The 13,792-nt window shown below is 34.1% G+C and overlaps 1 protein-coding gene across 1 annotated transcript in view; it reads left to right on the top strand.

The window, feature by feature from the left end:
• Nucleotides 1-13,792, top strand: part of LOC140160799 (guanylate cyclase soluble subunit alpha-2-like) — a 175,473-nt gene that overhangs the window by 151,038 nt on the left and 10,643 nt on the right. The window contains 1 exon segment of the mRNA XM_072184108.1: nucleotides 11,828-12,313. Coding sequence (XP_072040209.1) covers nucleotides 11,828-12,313 — 486 coding nt within the window.

Genomic DNA, 13,792 nt, shown 5'->3' with positions numbered 1-13,792 from the left:
CTGCTATTGAATGTAGCATCATTGACCTTGCTGGGTACTTTTATGATAAATCCCGTTCAAAAATAGAAATAGTTTTGTCTCATCTAAGACGATTATGACAATTTGTCACTTGAGACCTGCTTTGATTATGTCTATACATCTAGGGTAGACTATGACGTTATCAGTTATGGCTTATTCCTGTGTCTAGTTGGAAGCAAGAGACCGTATGTAATATTTGACTATATATTAGATTGTTATAAATATCTTCAAGACCTCTAAAAGTATTTAATGACAGCAAAACGCAAGGTTTTACAAATACAAAGACCTCGAATGACTCGTGTCTCATAGTCATTATCACATCATTTAAGCTGTAAAATGTAACCACTTTCGAAATAATCGATCATAAGATCAGTAATTCGTTTACTTTCATATAAAATTTAATAGCCCTTGATGACATTTTAAATATGGAAAAGTCAAGAGCCTCTTCAAGGTTTCTTTAAATGTCAATACATGACTTAGTGCACAAGTACCTCACTCGTCGATATATGTCTCCACAAGTGTAAACGCAGTATATACGTTGCAAAATACATGATGATACTTCCTTTCACTTTGGAAGCAGAATGATTCAAATTATTTGCCCCATGGTAAAAAGTCAGTATCTTCTATGTTCTTTACTTGCAAATATTTCTCCATAGTTAAAAGGCAGTATCTGGTTTTAGGGTTTTTCGATGTCAGGTAGCCATCTTTATTCTTCATAAAAAAAGCACAAATATTTTCTTCAATGGTAAAGAAGATCAAATATATCTGTTGGTTTTTATATGCTTGTATATACTTGGAAAAGCACATATAATTATTCATTATAAATCATCAAGATGGGTTAAAGAATCTCATTGTTTCGTAAATAAGTTCATCAGGGTTGTCAATAAATATAATTTGCAAAAGTTATTGTGAGCAAATCGAAAGAAATATTGGGGAAATCGACGTTTCGTGCTACATTGTAGCATCTTTTCAAATTGAATGACCGATTCTCCCACTCCTCCTCGTCTTCTCCGTATTTGAGTTGACACTGGTGGCGCTGTTTTGGGGTCCGGTCATAAACATGTTGTTGAAAAATATACAAATTAAAATTGTGTCTCATTTATGTTGATCAATTGGTAATTAGTCGCTTGACTAGGATGTTTTATATGGAGAGATTCATGTTTGAACCCTTTCAATTGACCTTTTTGGTAAATCCCATAAGCCTTTGCGAGTGCACCAGAGATGTCGTCATTTGACGTCACGCCGAATAGCAATGCGCAGTAACTATTTTCTATAAACGATGTGCGCAGATCGGCGTGATGTCAAATGACGACATCACAGGTGTACTCGCAAATGCTTATGGGATTTACCGAAAATCCCGTTCCGGTAATTCCCAAAATGCTTTGCAAAGTAAGTCTATCGATGTGAACAATATTACTGTGCAAATAACACTGCGCAGTATATTACACTGCGCAATAACGATGTGCGAGTCGACGATAACTTATTATGGGTTATTAAATTATTAAACGCATATCCAACCATTCTATTGCAATGGATGAAATCAAAACTCGACCAGTGGTCGACCGCCGCTTTCTAATTAGCAATGGAACGCTATTCTACCGCCTGTAACCGCCGGTCAACCGGCGGTCAAGTTTTGATTTCATCCCTTAAACAAGTCTGTTTAATCTATTCGAGCTCAGTAATTACATTGATATTTTATATGACAACGTAGCTTATTGTTTCTTCAAATCAAGAAACAACACAAGAATATTTCATTATTTATATTGAAATTTAAGAAACACACGTGGTCACGGTAATAATATCATCACTTGACTTATAAAAGATCCAGAAGTTTATACATACCAAAACCAATAGCAGTTTCAGTTCCTACTTTAACTCTCAAGAGTTATTTCGAGATCAGTGACCCAAAATGCGTACATTTGTAGTCATTTAAATTTCAAATACAGGGTGTAACAATAAAAATTATACAATTGCATTTTGACTTCTCAGGAAAAAAACTAACAGAGTTATGGCACAAATGTTATATGCAATACAATTAGTAATATCTTGGCTAGAATAAGACGTTTAGCTGGTGTCTTTACTAGCTTGGGTTTAAAAGTTACGTGCGATTAATTAAATCGTCCAGAAAACGTGTTGGGCCACTTTTGCCATGTTTGCGCATATCAAGTTTGAACCGCCTAGATATGCTCATCGTGCATTAAACATCAAAGAACGGATACAAAAGAATTACAAGTGGTGTTTCTTCATATAATTAATATAACCTTAATAATAATATGATATTTCTTTAAAATCTATAAATGAAGTCATGAAATTTCTTTCAAATTATCTTATAAATAAAGTAATTTCTCATATCTCTTAGATATCATTGGTAAAACTGAGAACAGTTTTTGCATCCATAAGTACAAAACAATAACATTTTTTTTATAAATTAAGTTCAGCTGGGCTTCTAGCTGTTCTGGGGCGCACTATTGCCAGCATTTCTGTTAACAAATTCTAGATACTTCTCATAGGTATATGTAATTGTATGCCTTGATGGAGAAATGAGTTTGGAAAATGAACTATAAACAATCGCATGATTTCTGCTTGACTCCTTGTGCTACAGAATGTCACAACCATAAAAATACGCTCTTCCAACGTGAATTGGGGTTGAAGTTGTTGGGCTGCAACCACGATTTCTAGTAAATGAGGCTGTTATGTCAGTGCTTATTTAAGTTGTGACTTTCAAAAACTCAAGGAGATATTCTATTATGTAATCATTTCTACCAGTTCGAATACCCCATTGTTTAAAACTACCTATCATAAGAGCATCGTCCAAATGGTCCATGGTTCAACTCTATTCAGTCACTTTTGTAACACTTAGACAAAAGTGGCCCAAGCGGTTTTAAGACTAGGTTACATAATTGGCCATATCTTCACTTGTATACCATCGATTTTGTTGGCACAAAGTTTATCTGGTGGCTAAAGAAATTATCTTGATAGGCATATAAATATAAAACCAAAAATTAAGCGACATACGTGTTTCATTTTATTTTCAAAATTGTACAAATTTTATTGTTACACCCTGTATAGTCGAATATATACATGGTCCTTATTCACCTCCGTGTTTTTTTAGAAAGAAAAGCATAAGGACTTATTCATGGAACTAAATCTACCCAAAGGTTATCACGTTGCTAGATAAGATATGGACAACACAGAGTAACAGAGTAAACGCAGCTCAGGAACCTCTAGAGAGACAGAAGTGTTAGCTGCTAGAAAATGGTTTATTTATGTGACACACAGGAGGGTAACAACGCGTAGAAGAATAGATAAAATAGGATTAATATGATTTGTAATAGTTCGGCATTTTGCCAATGAAAGAGCCCGGGTGAAAAAGCCAACTATTGAATACTTGTAATTAGTACATGAGACCACTAGCTACTTAAACATACCATGAGAGCTGAGTGACATTGTGACTGTAAAGCCTTTCTTCAAACACTTGCAATGCATCAGGAACTACTGTCTGTTCAATTAGCTTAGATTCTTGAATTTTTAAGATATTTGAAAAAATACAAAATTGCGGTCAAAGTCATCAAAGAAAAGTGTTAGTACAGCCTTAGACCTAACGTGATTTATACTTTTTAAATTCTAAAGTTCAATTTAAAACCCCATTTCTTTTCAATTTTGGTCTTTTCCCGCGATATTTTCAAAACAAGCCGTAGAACGTCGGGTACCATAAACTTTTTTGAATCAATCCATTTAGAGCAATGGGGACGCCGGACGATATGTCACAATGCGCTGAGATAGTATTTATTCGACCATCCGCATCAAGAATTGTTCAGCAAAATAGCTATGTCAGTAGGCCTATTTCAGATTTGTGTTGAAATCCTACTGTTGAAACATTACCTTATTATTTATGAACTACATGTAAGTTTTCTAAAATAGACTCAGCTTATATAAATACATGCCTTGCGTATTTATTTATTTATTTATTTATTTATTTATTTATTTATTTATTTATTTATTTATTTATTTATTTATTTATTTATTTATTTATTTATTTACTTTGCGAATTTATTTTGCGAATGGATCTGAGAAGGTGTAGGCATTTAGGCCTATTATAAAACTACACATTTATTTTCAATTAGTTATTTCGTTTTGTTTGTTGAATACAAACTATGAGAAGGACAAAAGAACTTTTGTGCAAGAAAATATTATTCAAAATAATCAGGTTACAGAAAGCAATTTATGAAAAGTCACTGTATCTGAAAATGTCAAGCGAATGCTGATATTCTTGGGAAGGAATGATGGTATTAAACAAAACTCAATTTACATTGTAAACCAGTTGAAATAAGATGAAAAAAAATGTTTAGGAAAAAATAATGCTCAGAATAATGTTATGCATAAAACGTAATCGCGCCATATAATTTCGTGTAACAAAAACCGGTGGACCATCATCACCTATAGAACCTATCCAATAACCGGAACGGTATAACAATAGAGGCCCTGCATCATTTTATCGACTGGCTCCAAACAAATGATTTGAACCGGTGTCCTTTACCGTGGTTATGGCGGAGTGCAGTTCATTCAATCAAATGTTGTCATCAACCTATTTGATCGTAGTGCAGGGTTATGTATGTGAGACGAACTGTCACGGTAGATTGCAATCATGCTTTTGTTGAATGCATTTGAGTAGTCCGCCATATTTAGGGGATGATACGTCACATGCAAGGCCTCTATTGAAATGACAGGACAGATTGGTGAACAGGTTGTTTTGCTATATTGGATAGGGTCTATGCCCTAAGTTGAGAATGGACCGTCCCACTCGATTTGTAAAAAGGTCGCGAACCCTTTGGGTGGACCCAAGTAACTGCCTAAAATTAGGCAAAATTGAAAAGAAATCGTGTTTTAAATTGAACTTGGGAATTTGAAAAGTATAAATCACGTTGGGTCTAAGGCTGTGCTAACACTTTTCTTTGATGACTTTGGCAGCATTTTTTTATTTTTTCAAATATCTTAAAAATTCAAGAATCTAAGCTAATTGAACAGACAGTAGTTTTAATGTGTTTTGAAAGAGCATGTGCAATGTGGTGCTGTAGAAAAAAATCTTCTTTGGTAGTAATCAATATTTCTGAAATAAAATATAGCGCTCATATGACTTCCATTCAATGTATACCATAACATAAGTATTACTCCAGGGGTGGATATCATATTTATAATAAATATTAACTATTTATCATTGTGCGTCAAAATACAATTGCCATTTTGTTTTAGTTCTATAAGCTTATTGAATGCGGACACGTCAAGGCTAGCTGAGCACAGGGGTGAACAGACAATTGTAAAAAAGGAAGTATGTTTTTCATTGTGTAATAAAAACAAAGATAAAGTTATTTTTGTTTTTGGTAGATGTTAGTGATGATAATATTTGTCATGTATGAGATATTCAATTTCGTTATTTTATCCATTTACAATAAACAACATATTATTGATATGCCCTTTTATAAAATGTATAGCATTCTGTACTTGGAAATACAGTACGTTGGCGTAGATTTGACCATATGTTCCATACAGCCTTACATCTTTGTTCATGCAAAATTTTAAAACCAGTTTGTAGTTGAAAATAAATTAAATTCCTACAATTATTATTACACCATGGAATTGATCTTACTTTGATTAATATTAGTGTGCAGCTTGTTTTACCTACACGCTGTCCCAAAATAAATCTTGAACACCCGGAAGAGAACAATTTTATAAAACTGGGGTATGGATAGAAAACAACAGCAATATACAGCCTGTCTCAAAAAAAATTGTGCAAGTGAAAAGCGCCCTCTTTGGCAATTAGAAAATTCCATCGTGACATGATGCTTACATCAACGTCAGGGGCACAGTCTTAGCTCTCAAATACCGTTTGTTCTGTTCAATTTGCTCTTTTTAATCTCGAGATATGTTTAGTTAACAACGAAAGGGTAAAATCACAATTGTGCCACTTTTACTAGGGAATAGGGCTGTACATGTAAATCAATGATAGCTGATGTTGATGCGTCTAATGCACTCCCACCTCCTTCTTCGGGGCTCGTGCATTAGACGCATCAACACCAACGTGCGTGCATTATTTGCCAAAGTTCATTAACCTATAAGTGTGCAATATTTGTTTGTCTTTTAACATGTCTTGAATGACAAAGAGAACAGTATTTACCATGATAAAATCATTGACATGTACAGATATTTAATTTTACAGCAGAATGCGAAATACTTATTTATCGTTTAATTTGTCGTAATTGGAAAAAGAGAATCATTATACCTTTATCATGATAAAACACCAAAAACAATTTTGTATTGTTGTGTAATTGATGCATTTTTTGATTTCACGAATATACTCTTGATAAACTTGATGCTATCATTGATTTACATGTACAGCTCTCTTCCCTAGTAAAAGTGGCACAATTGTGATTTTACCCTTTCGTTATTAAGTAAACATATCTCGAGATTAAAACAAGCAAATTGAACAGACTAAACGGCATTTGAGAGCTAAGACTATGCCCTTGACGTGGATGTAAGCATTTTGTCACAACGGTATTTTCTAATTGCCACAGAGGGCGCTTTTTACTTGCACAATTTTTTTTGAGACAGGCTGTAAATATATACCTTTCGAATGTCGTTGAATGAGGCAATACGCAAAAGAGCAGTATACGATCTCCTGTTTGTGAAGAGTAAGTCATGATATTATTATGCATATACAAGAGGGATTGGATTTCCTGAAATACCTTGTTGTCACTTTCAATTGAATACCTGAATAAAGAAACGACCCAAGTCCATATTTTGGCCAAATTGAGTTAGACCATAGACAGTAGAGAGCCGGTCTATGGTTAGAGATAGACAAATGTTGCTTTCATAGTCATACAAGGCTATCATATGTGTGAAAGACAGGCTCAATTTCAATCTGGAAGTGCTGCTATTTGGTATGAGAAAACCCAAGTATGATATGCATATGGTGTAAAACCCATGCGTATGTAAGAATGACCAGACAAGTTTCTCACCTTGTCCATGTGCATGTATAGTATATGTGGTGATTTGTGGATGTGTGAGGTAGTGGGGTGAGTGTGTGGTAGGGGTGTGTATGTGTGGAGGGGGGCGTTTGGCGGAGCTTAGGTAAGATAACACTTAAGAATGACTCAGAAAATCTAGCATCTTTAAAGACCCACTGTGAAGTAATGCAGACCCGGGTGTCCATTTATATTTTCGCAAAAACGTGTATCATGGACTTGAGTCGCATCTTTATTGAGGTATTCAATTTCAGAATATCATCTACACTTAGGTGTGTGTTTATGGAAGAAGAGTGAAACTCAACGGGGGATTCCATTTTTGATTTAACCCCTTCTTTATTGGCGTGGAAATCCTACTTTCCTTCCAAATTTACCAATAACAATTAATAATCACACGCAGTTCAGTTGTATCTTTTTAAGAAAATATTGGCAATACTTGTTCTTGTGTTTGTAAATCTGATATAAGCGTAATATGTTTGTGTTAAGTTGTACCGCCCGTATAAGAATCGCATTAGTGTCAAAGTCAACGACACTTAAGATTGTGTGCAAGTAAGCACATCTCTAGAGTAAATTGTGTATGCCCTGAAGGCCCACATAATACACCGCCTGGTCTGTGTACTAGAATGCAAGATCAAATATATCATACAGGAAAGAACTGTAATAGACCCGGGTAATAAACGTATTTTATGTATCATTGGGTGAGGGAAGATTGTCCTTATTATACTGCCCACAAAAAGTACAATACACTTGTAAAAGAGGGCATACTTTTAACATTAATCTAAGTATTTTCTTTTAGTAGATGCATTATCTAGTTTTGCACATTTTGACACCTCTTTTTGACACTGCTGCGACATCTACAAGCAAAGTTAGCAGCATTTGAATTTTGTATTGTATTGTATATTTATTAAAAATCACATAGCAGCCAATGAGCGAAGGTCAAAAATCTTTCTTTTTTTTTTTTTTTTATTCCTTTGTTTCAATTCATTTGCATCCTTTGTTTTGTGGCAACAATTATTTTTCACATTTACAACTGCTGTTTATCACATGCTCCTGGATATGTTCATATTCAATCTGCTTCCGCTGTCTGAAACGAATGTGGCACAAACCTAAGAAGGTTTTATACTCGGGCTTTATTCGCTTATTGAGCTTCCTCTTGAGATGCCAGTTAAGTTGTGATATGGGCTCATTGAAGACCAATCTAGCAGCTGCCAGCAGCATCATACACAAGAGAAAATACATTGTATACTGCTTCAATAAAGATTGACTTAAGCAACATGCGTCTACTGTCTTTCTGTTCCGCTGTTTGGAATCGTTTTTTTTTTATCTTGGTATAGGCCACCCAGCAAACACAAAACGTTTTCGACATCATTCGCAAAAGGTTATAAAAGGTTGTCAGAAAACGTTTAAATGTCGGGTTATATAAAGGGTACATTTATGGTATAAAACGTTTTCATAACATTAAATAACATTTGTTGGTAATATACTGCACAGCAAACACAAATGTTTTACAGAACATATTAAAATGTCGGGTTATATAAAGGGTATAAAAACGTTTTAATAACATTCCAAAAACATTTCTGAAAAGTTGGTACAAATCATTCTAAACAAAATGTTATTTTGGGGTTGAAAAATATTTTGCAAAAATGTTTGCCCAAAATATTTACAATAACGTTTTTAAAATGTTTTCACGACCTTTATATAACCCGACATTTAAATGTTATTAAAATGTTTTGTAACATTTTAAGAACATTTCTGTGTTTACTGGGTGCAAATATTTTAACATAATGTTATTTAAGTGTTGACAAAATATTTGGCCAAAAAGTTTGCAAAAATAGTTTACAATGACATTTCGAAAACATTTTAAAAATATTGTTGTAGTGTGTTTTCATACAAAACGTTTTAAAACGATTTCATGACCTTTATATACCCGACATTTTAATGTTATTAAAACGTTTTTACCTAAACCAAAACCAAAATATAACTTATTTAAAACGTTTTAAAAACGTTTTTGTGTTTGCTGGGCAGTTTGTCATTTACAAAACTCACCCTTTGCTTACTCAAATGTTTGTAACTTTGCTTATAGAGGTCACGTCATATCTAAAGGGGTTTTAGAATATGCTGAATAACATTTTGCATCTATTGAAAAACACACATCGTGCGATTGTTTTCACGTGTAAAGTACTTTTTTCTGGATGTTTTCTACAATTTAAAACAAAAAGGCAAAACAAATAACGCAACACAATGCAAGACTAAATGAATAAGAATTTTGATTGAAAATAACTACATAACTAGATTTGCTTTATCAGCATATTTATTAAAAAGGGCTGAACTGTCTTTCAAATGGCATTAGTAGCTAGCGAGGTTGCCGAAGGGCGAGGGTTGGATACTTTATACAATAATCTAGTTCTCGACTATCACTAGGATTCTCATCTATTAGTGCACAGTTCTTTAACCCCAATACATTTGTCCATATATTGAACGACCTTTGAAAATGTGGGTACAAAAACTCATCCTCTGCAACTTGAGATCAAATTTTGCACTATTATTGTTAATTGAGGTTATTGAACTATGCTATTGGGATGAGGCTATTGTGGTCCATAGTGTATAGTCGCAATTTCTATGTGTATCAAACGTATTTCGACAGTAATACTAATAGTCATCGTTCATGGGGGATCAAGAGCTTTGTCATAAAAATATGTGGGTGAACTATTACATCACGATTTCGGTTTATGAACCAATTACATTATGGAAGAAATGGGTATGATGGATCGTATTACAGGCACTATCATTTGTTAACATGTTTTTTCATGTTGAATATTGACATGTTAAGTACAAACTCTGCATTGCATGATTATTATCGAATTACTCTTACCAGACACACCACATATTGTTGGGATAAGGAATTGCGAGAGTCTAGTGCTCTATAGAGTTGTTTTTCTTGTCTAATAGGTTACGGCTTAAAAGTTTTGTGGGGCACTTGCTTAAAAAAATAGATGACTTTCATTGGTAACATTAAAAATAGATATGATTGCATCGGTCTCGTGTTTTAAATCTCGACTCCTAAATCTTAATAAACACATTCACGAGTACAACATGGTATACCATATATTCTAATATATACATATAAAGCGATGATATGTGTCTTTGTGATATTGTATGTATCTATGAAGACTGCACTTTATGAACCAATTCATTATGGAAGAAATGGGTATGATGGATCGTATTACAGGCACAATCATTTGTTAACATGTTTTTTCATGTTGAATATTGACATGTAAAGTAATGCTACGTGATTATTATAATCTTGCCGGATTACTCTTACCAGATACACCACGCATTGTTGGGATATGGAATTGCGAGAGCCTTAGTGCTCTATATTTGTTTTTATTGTATTAGTTCATAGTTAGGGTTGGGTTAAAAGTTTTGTGGGGCCATTTGCTGGGAAAAATAGATGCTTTCATTGGTAACATTTAAAATAGATATGATTGTATTGGTCTTGTGTTTTAAATCCCAACTCCTAAATCTTGAAAAACACATTCACGAGTACAACATGGTATACCATATATTCTAATATATACACATAAAGCGATGATATGTGTCTTTGTGATATTGTATGTATCTATGAGGACTGCACTTCATGAACCAATTACGTTATGGAAGAAATAGGTATGATGGATCGTATTACAGGCACAATCATTTGTTAACATGTTTTTTCATGTTGAATATTGACATGTAAAGTAATGCTACGTGATTATTATAATCTTGCCGGATTACTCTTACCAGATACACCACGCATTGTTGGGATAAGGAATTGCGAGAGCCTTAGTGCTCTATATGTGTTCTTATTGTATTAGTTAGGGTTGGGTTAAAAGTTTTGTTGGGCCATTTGCTGGGAAAAATAGATGACTTTCATTGGTAACATTTAAAATAGACATGATTGTATTGGTCTCGTGTTTTAAATCCTGATTCCTAAATCTTGATAAAACACATTCACAAGTACAACATGGCATGCTATGGGTTGGTCAAGGAAAGGTGAATTTATTCTAATATATACATATAAAGCGATGATATGGGTCTCTGTGAAAGCAATATACTAAAAAGTATTGTGAATTGAAGAATCTATCAAGGCTTCACTCTATGAACCAATTATGTGATGCTTGAAATGGGTATATGATGGATCATATTACACATGTTCAAGCACAATCATTTGTTAATATGTTTTTGTCTTACCAGATACACCACGTAGGTTAGGATAAGGATTTGCGATAGTCTAGTGCCCTTTAGATTTGTTTTTCTTGTCCAATAGGGTACAGGTGAAAAGGTTTGTGAGGCAATTTGCTGCAAAAAATGACTTTCATTGGCAACATATAAATAGAAATGATTGCATCGGTCTCGTGTTTAAACCCTGATTCCTAAATCTTGAAAAATACATTCATGAGTACATCATGGCATGCAATTCATTCTAATACCTACATATAAAGCACCGATTAGGTGTCTCTGTGAAGTAAATTTAACCAAAATATTGTATCAGATAGATGGCATATATGTGGCTGGAAATTATCTTAAAAACAATCAAATAAGTTCCAACTTGTAATGGTATCTTTTAAAAAGCGTCTACAAATGTTACTTATGAAAGTCATCTACTTTGGTCAGCCCATAAAACTTTTAACCCGTAACCTGTTATACAGCCATTTATTGGTGTAATATAGCATTAATGTGTTTATCATAAACAAGTTGTAAAAAAGTTATGAAGTTGATAAATTATTTAAAATGTTCTCTTTTTTTCGCAGGCAATTGAAATCAAAGGACAGATGGTATTTCTAGAGGAAAGTGATTCCATCCTGTTCCTTGGCTCACCAAAGGTTGGCAATCTAGATGATCTTACCAGCAAAGGCCTCTACTTAGCTGATATTCCAATCCACGATGCCACGCGAGACCTTATCCTTGTTGGCGAGGAAAGCAGAGCTCAAGATACAATGAAGAAACAAATGGACAAACTTAAATCACAAATTGAAGAAGCAAGCGGCGCTTTGGGAGAGGAAAAGAAAAAGAATGTGGAACTCTTAAATATGATCTTTCCTGCCGATATTGCCAAGAAGTTGTGGTTAGGGGAACCCGTTGAAGCAAGCACAACGGAATCTGTTAGTATGCTGTTTTCTGATATCGTTGGATTTACCGCCATTTGTTCCAGTTGTACGCCGTTCATGGTGATTAGTATGCTGAATACGCTCTACACCAAGTTTGATACATATTGCAACACTTTGGACCTTTACAAGGTAGGTACGAATAAATGGCGTAGATTTATTAAGGACGCAACCAGTGAATCGTTAAAACCAGAACACCTAAAATGTCATAATAATATGGCATCTTTGAAGAAAATGTTTTGCTAATAAACCGTACAAATGACAAACGTGAAAGTTATACAGTGTATCCCTGAAAGACCTTATCGTCAGAAACTGATTTTTTACAATTGACCGCTCCATCTATGAAATAAAATTTTTTTATGAAACTTCCTCCTTTTTAATCCGTGTCAAAGAGTCAAATATCTATCAATGACAATTTGACAATAGATGCATCTTGCGCTGATAATGCTCAGTGATTAGCACTCCGAATACAGATCATCGATTGATGTTTGAATCCGAGGTAAAGTTTGAAAATGACGGAGTTTCGTAATATTCTTATATTTCAAGAACGGTGTGGTCAATTGTCAAAATTCAAAAAGTATGTGATAGCTGATTTATTCCTCATCCACACTAGTTATTTAATTTAGTTATGTTTACTTGTGGTGTTAAAATTTCCAAACAATTAAGTTTCCGACGATACAGTTCTTTTAGGGACAAACCATAATTGTTAAAATGGTGTTGTGATAAATGTTCATTTTATTCACGTAAAAGTGAAGCAAACATAAATTCGGAAACCATGGATAACAAATCACGACAGCCATGAAACTTATGGACGACTTATAAACAAAGTTTTGTGAAATTAGCATAAGCTTTTGCTTGTTGGTCACTTGTTTGAGAAGCAATACAAAACAGAAGGTTGTCCCTTTCAGACACGCGGTTACGGATCCGATACTCTTCTATTGAATGCACAGAATACAAATGGTAAAATATCGGGGTCCCTAGGAATGTAGTTGAAAAAGGTGTCGTGATTTCTGAAATATAGGTCAGACTATGAAACTCTCCGACATTTGCATTTTAAGTCTAAGTCGGGTTTACAGACCACAAGAGTTAGCGACATTAAAGTGTCTCTATTTCCAGGCAGTGGATATGTTACTTGCGCTCAAATTCCTTTAATCTAATATAGTTAACAAAAAACTTTGATGAAAAACCCAACCTGAAACGGGTTGATCTGATCACAGTTGCCTCAACGTTGATCAATTATCCAGTGCTTCTTGATTGCTTTCAAATCCAAGTCCGAAACAGTTGATAGATAAATCTATTGTCTATGAATAAAACCTGGCTTTGTCACGTCTTGTCGTTACCAAAGCTGACACGTTACGATAACAATACCATGAACTGAACTACATATCCAAATTAAGTTCGTCCCTTGAAGTATTTAGTAATCAACTTTGGATTTGATTTTTAATGTACCTGTGCTTACAAATCGACAAAAAGCTTGCAACTTAAAGCCATATTATAACATTTGCTGAGGAGAACGCCCTCAAAAAAGTTTTAAATTCTGGTTTTTACACGATTGTAATGTACTTTAGTCAATAAAGATACTCTGCAAAAATCAAGACGTTAGGTGCTGTA

This window comes from Amphiura filiformis, chromosome 9, assembly GCF_039555335.1.
Source record: "Amphiura filiformis chromosome 9, Afil_fr2py, whole genome shotgun sequence".
Classification (NCBI taxonomy): Eukaryota; Metazoa; Echinodermata; class Ophiuroidea; order Amphilepidida; family Amphiuridae; genus Amphiura; species Amphiura filiformis.
Note: the sequence above shows the minus strand (reverse complement) of the source record. Positions and strands in the feature narration are given on the sequence as shown.